Source organism: Ochotona princeps, chromosome 25, assembly GCF_030435755.1.
Source record: "Ochotona princeps isolate mOchPri1 chromosome 25, mOchPri1.hap1, whole genome shotgun sequence".
Lineage (NCBI taxonomy): Eukaryota > Metazoa > Chordata > Mammalia > Lagomorpha > Ochotonidae > Ochotona > Ochotona princeps.
This window is the reverse complement of record NC_080856.1, coordinates 25,693,121-25,712,200: the sequence shown is the minus strand read 5'-3', so window position 1 is coordinate 25,712,200 and position 19,080 is coordinate 25,693,121. Positions and strand designations below refer to the sequence as shown.

General features: G+C 50.5%; 1 protein-coding gene across 3 annotated transcripts in view; it reads right to left on the bottom strand.

The window, feature by feature from the left end:
* Window positions 1-814: 814 nt before the first annotated feature.
* Window positions 815-19,080, bottom strand: part of ZNF777 (zinc finger protein 777) — a 31,386-nt gene continuing 13,120 nt past the window's right edge. For all 3 annotated transcript variants that reach the window (XM_004594438.3, XM_058681430.1, XM_058681431.1), the window contains exons 5-6: window positions 6,671-6,922; window positions 815-2,422 (exon numbers count right to left, since the gene is read on the bottom strand). In XM_004594438.3, the coding sequence (XP_004594495.2) occupies window positions 1,266-2,422; window positions 6,671-6,922 (1,409 nt within the window). In that variant the 3' untranslated portion in view covers window positions 815-1,265. The remainder of the gene's footprint in view (window positions 2,423-6,670; window positions 6,923-19,080) is intronic.

The following is a 19,080-nucleotide window of genomic DNA, read 5'->3' as shown; positions in this document are numbered from 1 at the left end:
CTCCAAGGTCAAGCACAAACTGCCTCCTCCCTGCAAGTTATCTTTCTTAAGCTTTCCCATCCGTATCTCATCCCGAGCTGCCCTGGCCTGTTTCCCTGCCTCCCCAGGTCATGGGCTGAGCCCTGGGCTCAGCTGGCCTCCAGGCTTGGCCCTCTGCTGAGCCCGGCAGCAGTCACAGCAGACCACGCTGTGGGCTGTGTCCTACGCCTCAGATGTCTCTATGGGAGAAAGCTGGAGGATGATCAGAAATGAAGACACCAGGAACCAGCGTTTGCTAGGGCAATCAGTAGATCTAAGGTAGCTCTGGTGCAGCATTCAAATATAAACACATGCCGACCCTGTGCTCTTTGTGGCTTCCACAAAGACTGGCACCAGGGGCCCCTGCGGCCCTTCCATGCACCTTGCCGCTACTCTCCACTGCTTTGCCAGCTACGCTTCCAGCAGGGCAGGAAAGCCTGGCTTTTGCTATGGGCCATTCTTTCCAGCTCATTCAAAACCTGTTCCTCTCCATGACCTTTCTAGTCGACCAGGACTCAGCCTGTCCCTGTGGGCACCAGGGTACCCTGGAGAGTCGGCACCAGGAGTTTCCATCTCCCGCTAGTCTTGGCTGCTACTTCTGGCTGGCCCCAGCCGGGCTCTGCCCTTCTACCTTATAACCGGTGGGGCCTGCTTCTTCCCCACCAACAGTGGGGAGGGAGCATAGGAGACGGCTGACCACTGACAGTGACCTAGGCACACGGCCCCCCCGGGGGGGGGTCACCTCTCAACCCCTCCCCCTCAACACCAAACAAAAATGGCAAACAGGAAACGCTCGTCTTTTAAAAATTACTCTATTATTATCAAATAGAACCACAGTATCCAAAAGGTAATTATAAAGTTCTATGCCCAACTAAGAGGTCCTGCACAGCCCCTCCGACTGGCCGGCGGCCAAATCACTCCCGTGCTGATTGACTTCATCCATTTTATTGTCAAGGAAATGAACAGCCTGAAAGGGGGGGGGGGGTTCCCCAGGCCCCCCCACCTCACTCTCCCCCCCGCCCCTGGAGCCCCCGGGGGAAACACGGCAGCAAGGGACCTGGTGTCACTACCTCCAGGTCCTTGGGGGAAGGGATGAAAGGGGGACGGGAGGCTCACAGCAAGACTCCAGGGCGCCCCGCCTCCGCCAGCTGGGTCAGGGCCTGGCACGCTGGCTCTCCGGTGTCCGAGCTGGGGGGCCGGGCGCACGCACCTGGCCGCTGGGTGGCTGGCGGCGGCGGGGCGCTCGCTCACTCGCCCGTGTGGGTCCGCAGGTGGTACTTGAGCGACTGCTTGTAGCGGAAGCACTTGGCGCAGTGCGTACAGGGGTAGGGCCGCTCGCCCGTGTGCGCGCGTTGGTGCTCCAACAGGTGGTGCTTCTGCGTGAAGCGCTTGCCGCACTCGGCGCAGTGGTAGGGCCGCTCGCCCGTGTGGATGCGCCGGTGCTCCAGCAGGTGATGCTTGCGGATGAAGCTCTTGCCGCACTCCGGACAGGCGTGCGGCCGCTCGCGCGAGTGCACCCGGCAGTGGTTGGTGAGCTTGGACTTCTCGCTGAAGCTTTTCTCGCACTCGGGGCACTTGAAGGGCCGCTCACCCGTGTGAGTCCGCTGGTGGCGCAGCAGGTGCGACGGGCGGCTGAAGCTCTTGCCGCACAGGCTGCAGATGAAGGAGACCTCGTGCTTTCCGGCGTGCACACGCTGGTGGATCACCAGGCTGATGTGGAGGCGGAAGCTCTTCTTGCACTCTGGGCACGTGTAGGGCCGCTCGCCCGTGTGAGTGATCTGGTGCTTGGTCAGGCTCGACTTGTGGCTGAAGCTGCTGTCGCACTCGGCGCACTTGTAGGGCTTGGGGCCGCCACCGCCGCTGACGGAGCTGGGGGACTTGGGGCGCGGCTTGAGCGCATGCTTGGGGTTGAAGGAGGGCCCGCGCTCGGGCGAGGCGTAGCCCCCGCGCACGCGGTGGATGCGCTGGTGCAGCGTGAGCTGCTGCTTGTGCCGGAAGCTGATCTCGCACTCGGCGCACTCGTAGGGCCCCTCCTTGATGTGGTTGCGCTGGTGGATGATGAGGTTGATCTTGAGCCGGAAGCTCTTGCCGCACTCCATGCACGTGAAGGGCCGCTCGCCGCGCCGGTTCCGCTGCTGCTGACTCGACGACCCGCGGTTGTCGCTGTGGTGCCGCTCGCCGCGCACCGAAGGCGCCAGCCTCTTCACTGTGGGGTTGCCCAGCGGCAGGGGTGGGGGGCTCTCCTCGCCCTCTGGGGACATCTCCCCAGGCAGCGGGGTCTGATAGAGGCTGGCGTCGTATCTTCCCGACAGCTGGCCCAGGGACTGGAGGTGCGGGGGGAGCTCTTCCTCCTCCTCCTCTTCCTCCTCCTCTTCCTGCTCCTCCGTCTTGATCACTATGCCTTCTGTTCCAGGGACAGAGAGAGAAAGGACATTAGCGACTGCTCAGAGCAAGGGGGTGTCAGTGGTTGCACCTTCCCCACTGAGGGGCTGAGGCCGGTATTTTTCAGCAGCAGAACCATCGCAAAGTGGTCGAGCATGTCCACTTACTGTAATGCAAGCACAAACTTACAGACTAAGACAGGGGAAGGCAAGGAGGCGTCTCCGACAGTCCTCCCACTTAAGAGCAGCACTGTAATTGGCTGGAAGGCATGTCTATCTGTGTAGACCCTCCAGTCATGTCACAGGTCAGGTGCAACGCTCACTGGCTGGCAGGCACACTGTGAGTCACGTGCACCAGGTAGGCTGGCAGGTAGCGCAGACCGTACCTGACTTTTTTCTTTAAGATTTATTTATTTTTATTGGAAAGCCAGATATACAGAGGGAAGGAGAGAGGAAAGGTCCTCCATCTGCTGCCGATTCACTCCCCAAGTGGCCGCAACTGAGCTGATCCAAAGTCAGGAGCCAGGAACTTCTGGGTGTTCCAGGTGGGTGCAGGGTCCCAAGGCTTTGCGCCGTCCTTGACTGCTTTCCCAGGCCACAGCATGGAGCTGGATGGGAAGTGGAACAGCACCCATAGGGGATCCTGGCGATAGCCAAGTGGCTAAAGTCCTCACCTTCCATGTACCAGCATGGGCACCAGTTCATAGCCCAGCTGCTCCCCTATATGCTTCACTTCCCATCCAGCTCCCTGCTTGTGGCCTGGGAAAGCAGTCGAGGATGGCCCAAAGCCTTGGGACCCTGCACCTGCGTGGGAGACCTGGAAGAAACTCCTGGCTCCTGGCTTCGGATCAGCTCAGATCTGGCGACCACTTGTAGAGTTAACCAACGGATGGAAGATTTTTCTGTCTCTCCTCTCTGTAAATCTGACTTTCCAATAAAAATAAATAAATAAATCTTAAAAAAAAATAAAGGAAGTCATATTACAGCTTGTCCAAGGACAGAGAGACTGGGGTGCAGCCCACTGCCCTCAACTGAATGACCAGTGAACAGGCCAGGTTGAGGTCTCAGCTGAAACCACAGTCAGGGGTTCCCCTGGGGACACAGTGTGCTGGGTGCCTATGACCTCCCATACAGACCAAGCAGGCAGAGATCCAGGGGCAGGCTCCCACAACCCGGGCTCCTGTACTGCTCAGCAAGAGATGTACAGGATCGGGGATTGGGGGCAGCTGGCTTCACGGTTTGGTTCAGGACAGAGACGGACTCAATATGGGTCACACTGGAGGCCCATCTGGGAATTTACTGCAGAGGGAGCTGGGGGAGCCTGGTTCTGGCTCGTCTTGGCAGCAAGCTGCTGGTAGACTGGAACCTAGCAGGAGGAAGGCAGCTACTCTGGGCTGGGAGGGGAGCACCCATCTCCAGCTGTGCCTCAAGCTGGCATAGCGTAAAACACGCTGAATACTGGAGTAATTAATGCCCCTTGACCGTGTGGGCTGTTTCAGCATGGGGTTGTACCAGCTGGATCAAGGGGTCTCGGCTCATGAAGTACTTACTCCCCTCTGCTGCCCCCTTACCCACAAGGCCTCACCCTCTCTGCTCTGGCTCACCCGGACTGGCCTGCTATGCTGAGTCTGCCTGGAGAACTTTCCTGCCACGTCTTTAGCTCGCTACCTCCCTGTCCTGGTGTCCCTTGATGACCCCACATGGCAGCAGTCTGCCTCTGCTGAGTTCCCCACAACACACACCCCAACTTTAGAACAGGCCTTGCCTGTCAGCTCATGCATAGTCCTGTCTACTAAGCTCAGTCAGGTGGGTCCTCCCTGTCTCCCTCGCAGTTCTGGGGTGCAGGTCCAGGCACACCAGGCACGGATGTCCTTCGTGTCCCCAACTCTCCACTCTCTCGCCTGACTCTGCAGGATGTACACCATGTCAAGACATATAGTGTCCCCTGAGCATGTAAGTTCTCGAGAATATGCAGTTCTGATGCCTCTTTGAAACTTCCCAGGCATCATGGATGTGGCGGGCCGCTCCCCGAGTACGGCGCATGGGAGAGCTCTATGTGTAGTGGCTGACTGTGCCACAATGCTCCAGGAGACTTTCTATCATGGAAGGGTTGTGCTGTCCCCTCTGCCGTCCACACATATAGCATCACGCATGGTAAAAACGAAGTCTTTGGCCCTGAAAATCACATCTCAAGATTCCACGCACTATTATTCGCTTTCCCAGGGTTCTACTAGAACCAATGGTCCGACTAGCCATGTGGAACTTAGCTGATGCTCTCAGTCTAGCACAAATTCTGAATGTGCCCTAAGTCTTTTCATAGTCCTTTCTGGGGGAAAAAAAAAAGGCAAAAAACACTGCCTATTAAAAAGACTTCTTAAGTGCCAACATCCAATATAGGTGAGGGTTCGAGTCCCGATGCCCCACTTCTGATTTGTGCCTAGGCAAGCACGGAGATGGCCCAGCTGCTTGGGCCCCTGCACCATGTAGGCTGGCTTCAGCCTGGCCCAGCGCGGGCTGTTGCAGTCATTTAGGGGAGTGAATCAGCGGATGGAAGATTCTCTGTCTCTCCCCCATCTCTCCGCAACTCTGCTCGTCAAATAAATATAATAAATCTTTACATATACCAAAAAGAAAGGCCTCTGCAATACCATGAAGCTATTTAGGGCTCAGTGCGGTGGTCTAACAGCTAAAATCCCCACCTCGCAAATGCAGGGATCCCATATTGGAGCAGTTGCTGTCCTGACTGCTCCACTTCCCACCCAGCTCCCTGCCTGTAGCCTGGGAAAGCAGTCTAGGATGGCCCAAAGCCTTGGGACCCACTTGGGAGACCGGGAAGAGGCTCCTGGCTCCTGGCTTTGGATTGGCTAGCCTCCAGCTGTTGTAGCCGCTTAGGGAGTGAATCAACGGACAAAAGATCTTCCTTTCCGTCTCTTCTCCTCTCTGTATATCTGACTTTGCAATAAAAATAAAATAAAGCTTGGAAAAACAAACAAACAACAAAACCAGAGTAAGGGGGCTGGCGTTGTGGCATAGTGGTTAAGCCAACATCCCATTTGGGGATCATTTTGAGTTCCAGCTGCTCTACTATCAATCCAGCTCTCTATTGATGTGCCTAGGAAAGCAGCAGAAAACTGCCCAAGTGTTTGGGTCCCTACCACCTATGTGGGAGACCTGGAAGAAGCTTCTGACTTCAGCCCTGCCCAGCCCGGTCCTGGCCACTGCAGCCATGTGGGGAGCGAACTATGAAAGATGAAAGATCTCTTCCTGCCCCTTTCTCTGTGTAACTCTGCCTTTAAAGTAAATACATACATAGTAAAAAAAAATCTCCAAGTACAATCCATGTGACCTAAGCCTGATAGTGTATATGAGACACACACAAGACAGATTGAGTGTGGGTTTTCCCAGGACCAGGGACATTGCAGCACCACGCTTTCAAACACTAAAGATGGGCTGGGGTTGGGTGCTGTGAGCCCTCTCTGGTCCAGCACCCGCAGAGAGCCACAGCGAGCAGAATGATGACATTGTGGCTTCATAACCAGGCACAAACAATGGCTGTCACAGAAGGACAGACGGTGGTCACTGTTAAAAACATGCTCTCAGGCCCAGCACAGTAGCATAATGGCTAAATCCTTGCCTTGCAATCGCCGGGATCCCACATGGGTGCCGGTTTGTGTCCCCGCTGCTCCACTTCCCTTCCAGCTCCCTACTTGCGGCCCGGGAAAGTGGTGGAGGATAGCTCAAAGCCTTGGGACCCTGTACCTGTGTGGAAACCGGGAAGAAGCTCCTGGCTTCAGATCAGCACTAAGGGAGTAAGCCAGTGGATGAAAGATCTTTCTCTCTGTCTTTGTAAAACTGCCTTTCTAATACAGCTAAATAAATCTTAAAAATCAAAAACAAAGACAAACATGCTCTGGGGGTTGGAAATCTACAGGTTTCCTGAGGCGTCCAGGAAGGCCGGAGATGATCAAAGACTCTAGCTTTGCCACCATCTGCGTGACTTTGGACGACCTCCCTGACTTTCTCTGCTGGTGGGATGAGAAGGCTAGATTGCTCATCTCCAAGATCCCTTTTGAGTCCTATCTAAACAAGTCTTTGTCTGTAACAACTTCTTGCTTAGCTCAGATATAAAGTCTCAGAGAAGCTTCAGTGGACAGCAAACCCAGGCCCACACTTAGGGCCGTCTCCTGGCTGTGTCCCCATCAAGGCAGAGCCTTCCTGGGAGGCAGGGCCCCGGCGGCAGCTGCTCCCTGCCTCCCCAGCTCGGAGAGTACCTGCACAGCTCCTCTGCTGCACCAGCATCTGCTTGAGCTCGCTGAACTCGCTCGAGCCTTCTGTGGACTCCTCCAGCGTGTTCTCCTGCTCCGCCATGTCCAGGTCCGGCTGCTCCCCGCAGGGGTCCCCCAGCTCCGAGTCTGGAAAGCCATGTTCCTCCACTTGTCCAGTCAGGGGCTCTGGCGTCTCCAGGCTCTCGGGGTCCTCGTCGTTGGTCTGCACTTCGATCTTAATCACGATGCCGTCGTGTGCTGAGAGCGGGGGAGAAGAGAAACCCAGAACACGTTCAGGCCAGCTGCCCAGGAGTCCACAGCCCTAGGAGCTGCATTTAACGGGAGTTACCATATCAAGTGGGTGCTGAGTAGACACAGTCTTCTGGACTCTCCATAGCCTTGAACAACAGTGAAAACTGGAGTCAACATCAAGTAAATGTGAAGTTTGTCAAACTACACAGCATTGCTGGGTTTACACGAAAGACACCCTGGTTCCCTTTCCCAGGTCAGTCCCTTCAAAGCCGACATGTGGTTTCTCGCTTGCTCACTCTCCATCAGGCCTAACACAGAGAGCGCAGGGATCTCGCCCCTGAGACCCCTCAGCCCAGCCCTCGAGGCTCCAACAGCCAGGATGTAACCCCCATGGGGCCCTTCTCCCGGCTCTTGTCCTATTGCACATACAGGAACACGTGTGGGGGGTGCGTGGCTGTGGTTAGACACTCTGTTAACACACACCGCCCTGAAGTTTGTGTGCTTTTTTATCGCGCCTTTAGGCCTACTGACTTCAAATATATTGCTAAGTCACACTGGCAGCGTTTTCCTTAAATAGGATCATAACGCTTTTTTTTTGAGGGGTAAGTATGCTTCTTTTTTCTTAATTCTCTTGTCTCACCGTTTCAGCTAAGACCTCCCAGGGAACTTTTATAATTGACTAGGATTTTTCTCCATGCTTATAGATTCATAACAGTATATATAATATCACAAATGTTCATTTTTTTGGCTATTATTGGTGTTAAAACAGTAAAACTGCTTTATGTTCCTCCTTTCTGTAGTACTAACACATTCTTCTTCAATGCTGCATACGTTCGTCCCCCAGTGAGGGTAGCACTGTGATCTCATATTGGATCATTTCCTGTCGGGAGAGCATTCCCTTCTCCCTGCCTTTTTCTGTGGGCAGCACTGCTGCAGATACACATCTGTTTATATCTTTGACTGTAAGACACTGATTTTTTTTTTCCATGACAGTCTCAAGTGTGGGACTGCATGATCAAAGGTGTACATGCTTTAATTTTTAAAAAGTTTTTAATTTTTAATTTTATTAGAGAAAGAGAGGGAAGTAAGAAGAGAGGAGTGGGAGAGGGAGGAGGAGAGAGAAGAAAGAGAATTCCTCTATTGTCTGGTTCACTCCCCAAATGCCTATAATAGCCAGGGCTGATTCAGGAGCCCAGCACTCAGGAGCCCACGTGCTGCAGTTAGCCCCCTGCAGCCAGGAGCCCACGTGCTGCAGTTAGCCCCCTGCAGCCAGGAGCCCACGTGCTGCAGTTAGCCCCCCGCAGCCAGGAGCCCAGCACTCAGGAGCCCACGTGCTGCAGTTACCCCCCCCCCCTGCAGCCAGGAGCCCACCTGCTGCAGTTAGCTCCCTGCAGCCAGGAGCCCACGTGCTGCAGTTAGCCCCCTGCAGCCAGGAGCCCACGTGCTGCAGTTAGCCCCCTGCAGCCAGGAGCCCACGTGCTGCAGTTAGCCCCCTGCAGCCAGGAGCCCAGCACTCAGGAGCCCACGTGCTGCAGTTAGCCCCCTGCAGCCAGGAGCCCAGCACTCAGGAGCCCACGTGCTGCAGTTAGCCCCCTGCAGCCAGGAGCCCAGCACTCAGGAGCCCACGTGCTGCAGTTAGCCCCCCCCCCTGCAGCCAGGAGCCCACCTGCTGCAGTTACCCCCCCCCTGCAGCCAGGAGCCCACGTGCTGCAGTTAGCCCCCTGCAGCCAGGAGCCCACGTGCTGCAGTTAGCCCCCTGCAGCCAGGAGCCCACGTGCTGCAGTTAGCCCCCTGCAGCCAGGAGCCCACGTGCTGCAGTTACCCCCCCTGCAGCCAGGAGCCCACCTGCTGCAGTTAGCTCCCTGCAGCCAGGAGCCCACGTGCTGCAGTTAGCCCCCTGCAGCCAGGAGCCCACGTGCTGCAGTTAGCCCCCCGCAGCCAGGAGCCCAGTACTCAGGAGCCCACGTGCTGCAGTTACCCCCCCGGCAGCCTTCTGGGGTGCACACTGACAAATGTCATCAGAGTGCTTTTCAGTGAAGCTGTGATCATGGACTGTCCTAGCCCGCATTCCCTCACACCCCAGGCAGCAACTACTGCTCTCTTTCATTCTTCTCCCTCAGTTATAAATTGGTAACTTTCCAATACTTCAAAAACATTTCCCTCACAGGGCAAGTGAGAATATGATTATTCTGGCTTTTTAGATTCAACTTGTGTTAACAGTGTATGTACATTGTTGAATTGTAATTAGGCTGTCTTTTCTTACCAACTTGTACTGAACTGGTTCCTAAGATAATCTACTTTTTCTGCTCTGAATCTCATATCACTGCCCTGTTGCTATGACTTGCTGCAGCTCCCTGGCTGTCCCTCTGTAAGCCACCCCATCCTCTTGTCAAGGTGCCTTGACTTCCTGACTTGGGTGAAGTCTCCCTCTGGTCCTGGATTCTATCTGGTCTCCTAGATTCCATCCCAATCTTTTTTTTTTTTTTTTTTTTTTTTTTTTTTTTTTTTTACTCTTTTTGTTAATCTTTAGCTCAACAACCAACAAGTGAAATTTCTTTTTATTTTTTGTAAATGGTGTGAAGAAGGGACTTTATTTCCTTCCACTTGGATAGACCTATGCCATTATAAGACCCTTGGCAGGTTGAAAATCACCTTTTCAGTTGAGGAAATTCTACGTGTGCAAGACATATACATTCATTCATTCGTTAATTCTTTATTAATAGATAGTTACTAAGCACCAGTGATGTGCTGTGTGGTATCCTAATGGCTTAGGCTGTATTAAGGAGCAAATACAAATCTGATACAGTTAGCATGAAAGTATAAATGACATTTGTCTGCTAAAAGGTGACAGGCAGAAAAATGCTTCCCATCCAAAGCAGCCTGTGTCCTCTCCTGCATTAACAGGAATGTCAGCCCAAGTACACCTCGATGCCCTCCACGCATGCTCGGGCTTCCCCCATGATCTGGCTAGGAGGTGGTTTTGAGGGTGTCCCCCTTGTTACAGTACTAAGGGGATGGGGCTCTTAACAGATGACTGGATCCTAGGGGGCCACTGCCCTTAGGTGGGCAGGTTCGGGGAGTAGTTAGAAAGGAGGACAGGGGCTGGTGCTGTGGGTAGAAGGCTAAGCCTCCGCCTGTGGTGCCAGCATCCCATACAGGTGCCAGTTCAAGTCCCGGCTGCTCTGCTTCCTGTCTACTTCGCTGGTTATGGCCTGGGAAAGCAGAGGACGGCTCAAGTCCTTGGGCCCTGCATCTACACGGGAGACCTGCAGGAAGCTCCTAGCTATGGATCAGCTCAGTTCCAGCCACTGCAGCCATTTGGGGAGTGAACCAATGGATGGAAGATCTTTCTCTCTGTCCCAGCCCCCCTTAGCCGTGAGGCTACCATGCCAGGCCCCATGTGATTTTTTTTAAAGGGCATATAATTCAGAAAAAGTTTAGAGAATCAAGTGGGATCTACGCTTGGATGTAAATGAGGTTCCCCAATGTTTGCCTTTATAAAGCTGAAGAAGAATAGAATTGATTCTGAATTCTGTCTTCACTCTACTATAAGAATATGTATTTAGTGTCTGATAAGAGAACTAATTGGGAGAAAATTCCTGTTCATCCTTAATCTTAGATAATTGTTTATCGCTCCATAGGAATAGTCACTAAGTATAGCTTAGGAGAAGAAATGAACACTTGCAGCCCTGTGGTTTATTAGAAATGAAAGCAAATTTAAACTTTCAATATATGTACACATTTTTGGTGGCATAGCGGCAGATGAGATGATCAGTAAGGGACTTCTAAGCATAAAAATATGTTCTATTAGGATAACATTCTGTGGGCAAAGTGGGAATGGAAACTGAAATTCAAGGTGGTGAAAAGGAATGACATTAAAATTCCAGCAACCAAAGAAGAGCTTGTCTGTGACTGTTTTAAGTGAGTAATGGTGGGTTTAAAATTGCCAGGGTGGGCCCGGCGGCATGGCCTAGCGGCTAAAGTCCTCGCCTTGAAAGCCCCGGGATCCCATATGGGCGCCGGTTCTAATCCCGGCAGCTCCACTTCCCATCCAGCTCCCTGCTTGTGGCCTGGGAAAGCAGCTGAGGACGGCCCAATGCATTGGGACACTGCACCCGCGTGGGAGACCCGGAAGAGGTTCCAGGTTCCCGGCATCGTATTGGCGCAGCACCGGCCCGTTGCGGCTCACTTGGGGAGTGAATCATCGGACGGAAGATCTTCCTCTCTGTCTCTCCTCCTCTCTGTATATCTGGCTGTAATAAAATGAATAAATCTTTAAAAAAAAAAATTGCCAGGGTGCTTAGATCCCACCGGTGACCTTAAAGGAAGATGGAAGAGTTTACTCCAAAATATCAATATTTACAATACTCCAGGCGTTACAGCTTTTACCGTTACTGATGCCCTTTATGCATTTATTTTAAAAGGCACAAGGGGGTGTTCATAGTTTCCCAAAAACTGGTCTTAGGAAGAGACAAGCAAAGTATTTCCAGGAGTTAGTGAAGTCAAGGAAAGCCACGCTTCTGGAGGCAGCCTGCTGGCTTAGCACACGGACAGGAAGACAGGAGTCAGGGAGCCCAGCGGCAGGGAGAAAGCCTGGGAGGCATGGCAAATAGGGGAGGACAGCAGTGTGTGATCGTTGGTGTCACTGTTAACAGGACACTTCCAGCTAGGTACTTAATAAAGAAAAAAGGTTTATGTAGCTCCCAGGTTGGGTGGTCCCAGAGTGTGGTACCGGTGTGGGTAAGGGTCTTCTGATTGCATCAGCACACAACACAGGGCATCATGGTGGGAGTGTGGGCAAGAGAGAGGGACTGTGTGGGAGACAGAAAGTGAGAGGCTAGCGAGGGGCCAGCTGTCCTGGCTTTTTTTAAAAAAGATTTATTTATTGGGCTCTGTGCGGTAGCCTAGTGGCTGAGGTCCTCCTCACCTTGCTTGCACCAGGATCCCATATGGGCGCCGGTTCATGTCCCAGCGGCCCTGCTTCCCATCCAGCTCCCTGCTGGTGGCTGGGAAAGCAGTCGAGGACGGCCCAAAGTCTTAGGACCCTGTACCTATGTGGGAGACCGGGAAGAAGTTTCTGGCTCCTGGCTTCGGATTGGCACAACTCCGGCCGTTGTGGCCACTTGGTGGTGAATCAGTGGACGGGAGATCTTCCTCTCTCTGTCTCTCTGTGTATCTGACTTTCCAATAAAAATAAAATAACAAATCTTTTTAAAAAAATCATATGGCTGACATCACCAAAAATCACTTTTAATGACCTGGTAGCTAAATACTGAAAACAATCTAACTCGCAAAAGCAGCTGCTGTGGATCCCTGGACACACACTCTGACATTCTGTAATCGCTCTCTGCTGACTCGAGGGTCTTGTCCCTTGGACAAATGCTCCTAACAATGGAGAGATGGGCAAGAGGTGCCTTTCTCTATTTTAAAGACAGTGGGAAAGATAAGCCAATGAATAGCCTCATGTCAAGGGGTGATAGGCTTTTGGCTGAACAACAGATGGGCCGAGAACCTTGAAACTGAACCCTGAAAACCACCAATGCTGTGTTCTTCATACCCCGTCCTATCCAGAGCCTGGTCACCCCAGCTTGCAGAACAATGCCTTCATCACCTGTTCCTACCTCAGGATCCCTCTCCAACCTCATCCGAATCTAGCTGTGCCCCTCTGAACTGCAAGTGCCGCTCAGCTTCCCTACAACACGCAGCCTCTTCCCCTCCAGACGGGCGCCCTTTGCAACCCTTCACGTCCCCTGACTGTGCAGCATGGAAGCCAGTGCCTCCCGTCAAAATCGTCCTCACCTCAAACAACTTTCAAGAGTACTGACAACTGCATTTCATTTGTGATTGGGAATTTGTTCTCCAACTAAATAATAATAGTAATAATATTAATATTAATAGGAGGTGGGTATTCGATGTAGTAGTTTAGCATAGCTATACTGCTTGAAACACCTGCTTCCCACTGTGGGGTCCTAGTGCCACTATTGCAGCTCACTGCTAATGTATACCTGGGGCTGCTCCACTTCCCATCCAGCTCCCTGCCTGTGGCCTGGGAAAGCAGTCGAGGACGGCCCAAAGCCTTGGGATCCTGCACTCATGTGGGAGATCCAGAAGAAGCTCCTGCCTCCTAGCTTCGGATCAGCTCAGCTTGGGCCACTGCAGCACTTGGGGAGTGAATCAATGGACAGAGGAGTTTCCTCTCTGTCTCTCCTTCTCTGCAGATTTGCCCTCCCAATAAAAATAAAATTTTTAAAAAGTTTTTACAAATTAGCCATATATTGGCAGTGAAAAACTGGGCAAACAGAGACTCTAAGGTGGACTATGTCAGCCTGTGGATTCTGGAGAAATTTCATCGTGCTTGGAATGGCAAGATTGGCAGCAATTCAGAACTGTTGAACTATCAAAATGACTCGAGCAGGACCCTCCGAGCATGCCCCACATCTGGGACCTGGGATGGGTGGGAGGCTGGGTGGGGCTTCTCCCTTTACCCCAGATACAGAAAAAAAAAAAAAAAAACCCAACAACAACAAAAAAAACCCAATGCGGAAATAATAGTCTTACCCACTTTTCTGTAAAAAAAAAAAAAGTTTTCATAAATCAAAAATAAAATAATCTAAAATAATGGAAAAAAGATAAATTATAGAATAAGATATGCAAATGCTAGTAATCAATATAGGTCTGAAAAAATAGCCAATATCACCACTATAGAAAGTTGAAGAAAACATAAAAATATTGCTCTGGTACCTGTCACTTTGGCAAAAACCAAAAACAGAAACAAAAACAAAACAAACAAACAAACAAACAAACCCCCAAAACCCAGAAAGATAAATAATACCCACTACTGGCATGGCTATGTGGATGAAGGCTACTTACGTTGGCAGTTATTTTGAGGGGTTTTTGTCAGTACCTATTAAATATTTAAATTGAACATATCTCTTGATATGTTCATAAAAAACATTCCTAAAAATGTTTTGGGGGCCACTGTTGCGGCACAAGTTAAGCTAACTGCTTGTGATGCTGGCGTCTTCTGTCAGAGCGCTGGTTTATGTCCCTGGCCACTATTTCTGATTCAGTTTCCTGGGAAGGCAGTGCATGCTGGCCCAGGTTCTTGGGCCCCTGGCACCCACATAGGAGATCTAGCCCCTGGCTATAGCCTTGTCCAGCCCTGGACACTGGAGCCATTTGGGGGGTTAACTGGGGGAATGGAAGATTTCCTTCTCTGTCTCCTCCTTTCGTCATTCTGCATTTCAAATAAATCTCTAAGTTGGATAAGTGTACAACGCTCTATTCATAAAGATCTTTACTGAAGCATAACAACTTTTGAATAACCCACATACACATCAATGGAAGAATATTTAAATAAATTATGAAATCAATATATAGCAGAATACAGTCTGCTATTAAAACAAGATTATATACTGACATGTTAAGATGTCGAAGATAAATCACACAAAAGGGTTATTTGCCAAATAATACACAATGTGAATCTATTTACATATTATTCATATAATTAAGGCCATAGGAGAGACACCATTTAAGTAAAATCGAAAGGAGTAAACTTCTAAGTTTGAGAATAACATGGCACTTTCACACTCTCTGCATTTTTTCTTTTTGAAATAAAAAACCACATTGCTACCTTAACCTTCCCTACTAGCGCTAACCAAAGAAGCAACATTGCTTACCCACCTCTTACGGCTGCTGTTTTTAAAAATTCGTTGTATGATTTTTCATCTCTTTTTAACTTAAGCATGAACATGGGTCAGAGGGTTGGACAGATCTTGTACATCCCTGGTCCTGCCAATATAGTTTCAATGTAACTGCAGTTGAACTGATGTTAGACTAAGTAGTTGCATTGCTAGATAACATGAGCGTTGTTTATAATAGAACCACATCGCATTTGTGATTCCTCTTCTATGGCTGTAGACTTTTCTGTTTTCTCTGGAGCTCCTAACCTTTTTTTCTCCTGTTTTAACACAATATGAACTGCCATGAACTCAGTTTCAAGCTTGGCCCTGACCCCACTTTGTAACTCTCCCTTCCAAACATGCAGAGAGGGTATCTGTCCGGTCCATCTAGCTGAAGGAACCTTCTGGAACCTGCCTTGCCTGGCCAAGCCAGGGCTCACAGCTGTGTCCTGGCTCACTCCCTCAGAGGTTTCTCGGACCTCTCTTGCATACCCTCAGGCTCTGACTCTTGGTTTACTTTCTCCTATAGGCACAGCAGCTCCCCCAGCTTGAGAAAGGGTGTGCACGGACCTCAAAATGTCTCATTTTCACTCTCAATCAAAATGGGTCGGCTAGATTGCAAATCCTATCTTAGAGAATACTTTCTTGTAGAATTCCGGAGGCGTTGCTCTAGCACCCTCCAGATCCTGATGCTGCTGGGCAGTCTAGAGCGATGCCAATTCCTGCTTCCTGCTGGGATGCTGCCGGGATCTCTTCCGGCAGCACTGCGTCAGATGGAGTCTGTGCCGTAGTATCTAACATAGGGACTGATTTCACCCGTTCTTCCCGGCACTTTCTGACAATTTCCATTCATTCTCACTGTTTTTCTGATCCTCTTATTTTCTATGTGTTGGACTTCAATCCACCAGTTTTTTATTCTTCTCTATTTCCTTTCTTTTATATTTTGGAGCATTTTCTCAAGTTTGTCTCCTAACACTGCTAGTGATGTTTTTGAAACATGAACCGTTTATATATTTAATATTTAAGAGTTTATTCTTAAAATGTATGTAAAAGGTAGAGATAGAAGCAAGATAGAGGGAGAGACAGAAAAAGAGTTATTCCATCCACTGGTTCATTTCCTAAATGGCCATTGTGCCTGGGGCTGGGCCTGGTTGAAGTGAGGAGCCAAGAACATCATCAGTGTCTCCCACATGGATACAGGGGCCCAACAACTTGGACCATCTTCTGCTGATTTCCTAGGTGCATCAGCAGGGCGCTGGATCAGAAGTGGAGCAGCTGGGACTCAAGCCAGCATTGCAGCAGATGGCTTAATATGCCGTGCCATAAAAAAGAAAGCCCCATATGCTGTCCTTAAAATATATATATATATATATATATATATATATATATATATATATATATATATATATATATATATTTATGTCATAGATATATTTGATCCTTATGTTTAAGGATTTTGTACAAAAGCATGTTGATATATTTTCCCTCTCTATAAGTTGACTTTTTTTGGTTTTCCTTATTTATCTGTCTTCCCCTAACATCTTGTGGCTCTTGGTAGCGTTGCAAATGACACTCTGGGAAGCGAACTGGAATCCTGGCGTCTCTGGGCAGGGCTTGCTAACCGAGGCCCTTCTGTGCCTTGGCCAGGTCACTGCGCCAGGAACCTTCCTGGGCTGGTTCTATGAGTGCTACATGCCATTCTTTGACTCTTCTGCCCTAGCAGTTTCATCCTGGATGTTAGCATGACTTTCGGAGCCAAGCTGAGGGAAAAGCTGAAGCTCTCATCATTTGGACGGCAAGTTTCAAGGTGCTGCTCTCCTCTTCTGAACGTGGCTCTCATCCTGAACTCTGCCAGCTCGCACGTGCCCAGATCCTCTCTCACTCTCTGCGGGCGCAGCATGGCTGGCAAGAGGCAAACAGCAGCCACAGGCCTGGGGGAGGTGTTTCTGGGCTAGCTTCATCGTGACCCCCCACCCCCAGAGGCTCATAGTCCTTGGCCTCACCAACTCTGAGATTTGAGCGGAAGTGGGAGTGTAAATCAGTTTCTGCCTAGCTTATCCCCCACACCAATTTGAGATCCAGCTTTCCAGCTTAGCAGTCACTCGTCCGCCTGCGTTCAGGCTTCTAAAACTTGGTTGCCTCTGCAACCTTGTCCATTCTTTTTTTTTTTTTTAAACTCACTCTTGTCTTAGAATGACTTGGGGGGATAGAAGTTACCACATGTTCAATCTATCATCTTTAATTCAGTGCTTCATCATGTATTTTAAAAATGTCTTGGGACCGGTGCAGTGACTTAGCACCCTAATCCTCTGACTGCAGCGCTAACATCCCATATGGGTGCCGGTTCTAATCCCGGCAGCCCTGCTTCCCATCCAGCTCCCTGCTTGTGGCCTGGGAAAGCAGCAGAGGATGGCCCAAGGCCTAGGGACCCTGTACCTGCATGGGAGACCTGGTAGAAGCTCCTGGTTCGTGGCTTCAGACCAGCCCAGGTGGGGAGTGAACCAATGGATGGAAGATCTGTTTCTTGCTCTCTTTCTCTGTATCTTTACCTTTCAAATAAAAACGAAATATAAATCTTAGAAAAGAAATTTTTATCGAATTAAAAAGAAATATCTGCTCATGTCAGAAAATCCTATAAAACCATGAAACACAATTGTGGTATATTTCCATTCAGTTTTTCCTCTAAAAATAAAGGTTTAATTATTTATGTATTTGAAAGGCAGAATGACAGAGAGAGGGAGACAGAGACAGAAACAGACACAAAAAGAGATCTTCCTTCTGCTGCTTCACACCTCAAATGTAACAACAGCCAGGGCTGGTGGGGCTGGACCAGGCCAAAGGCAGGAGCCAAGTACTCGGACCATCCTCTGCAGCCTTCCTGGACACACAGCAGGGAGCTGGACTGGAAGTGGAACCTCCAGAACTTGAACAGGCACTAACTACCATGAGGGAAGACAGTGATGTGTGAGGTGGCTTAACTCACTACACTGTGACTGCCCCTATGTTCCGTCCAACACTGCTGACTTCACACACCTACCTCACTCCTGCAACGTGAACCTCTCCAGCCCGCTGGATTAGCCCCACGATGAGCAACACACCTTTCCGCCACCCTGTTTCTACTCCCCACTCACAGCTGACGCTCTGGAAACAACTGTTAGTGGGGCCGTTCCTGCTTTCTCACTGCTCTTGCGCCCCACCAAGCCCACCTGCCTCCACTCTGCCACCGACGCTCTTCTTGCCGAGGCCACGGATGCCTACCCAGGGCCACTTCCCAGCCTCTGCGTCCCTAAGCCACAGCAGAATCCCACGTGGCTCACCACTCTCCCTCTTCCGGATACTCACTGCTTCGGATACCCAATGCGACCCTGCTCTAGTTTCCTAAAACCTCCCTGCGAACTGTTTCTTTTGATTCTTCTGGTACCATCTTTTCCCAAATCTTACAACAGCAGTTTTCATCCCTGGCTGCACATGAGAGCGCCTGGGACGTCTAACATCTGGGCCACCAATCAACACACTCCAGATCTTCACATTTGCTCCACATGTCCAGGCTCTGAAGGGCATGGCTGACCTCTCTTCTCCCTTGGCAGACCAAGGGCATCCACTCACAAAGCCCACAGTCTAAGGCCACTTTCAGGAACTCCAGGAGCCTGTATTCAGCTCTTTTTCAGGACGCGCTCCCTGACTGTCTCATAGGGATCTCAGACTCCATGTGTTCAAAACCAAATTCACGTGGCTCTCCAAACCCATACCTCATCTTGTCCTTTCTCGGTGACTTGAGCCAGTGGCCTGAGAGTCCTTGCCAATAAGCTCAGGAACACATGTATGCTCATTCCACACCCCACAATCACAAAGTTCTTCTTGGCCTACCAATAAACTATCTTACAAATAGCCATTTTTTGTCCTGAGCTATGCCAAGGTCTCCTATCTGGAAGACAAAAACAACCCCCAAGGAAGCCCTGCTAGCTTTTTTTTTTTGTCCCTCTAATTAGTTCCTGCGGCAAATGGAACCCAGCTTGCTCTTCAGGGTTCCACAGAGAAACCTGTCCCGAGGGGCCTTTTCTGATATCTTGGGCTTGGCCAGCTAGTGGTGGGAGGTTTGGGTGGAGGGGTGGGTAAAGGGGAGGTTTGTTGATGACTGTGATGATTCAGATAAGATCTGGTTGGCCCAAACACAAGGACACATTGAAACTCTGAAGTTTTATGTGAAGACTTAATGTGTTAAAGGTGAAGACACTGATCTTGTACCATGAGACTGTAAACTGTAAATAAACTTTCCTGGGCTCAGCACTGTAGCCTAGCAGCTAAAGTCCTCACCTTGGATGCGAGGATCCCATGTGGGTGCCAATTCTAATCCTGGCAGCCCCGTTTCCCATTCAGCTCCCTGTCTGTGACCTGGGAAAGCAGTCGAGCATGGCCCAAAGTCTTGGGAACCTGCACCCGCGTGGGAGACCCAGAACAGGCTCCAGATTCTTGGCTCTGGAT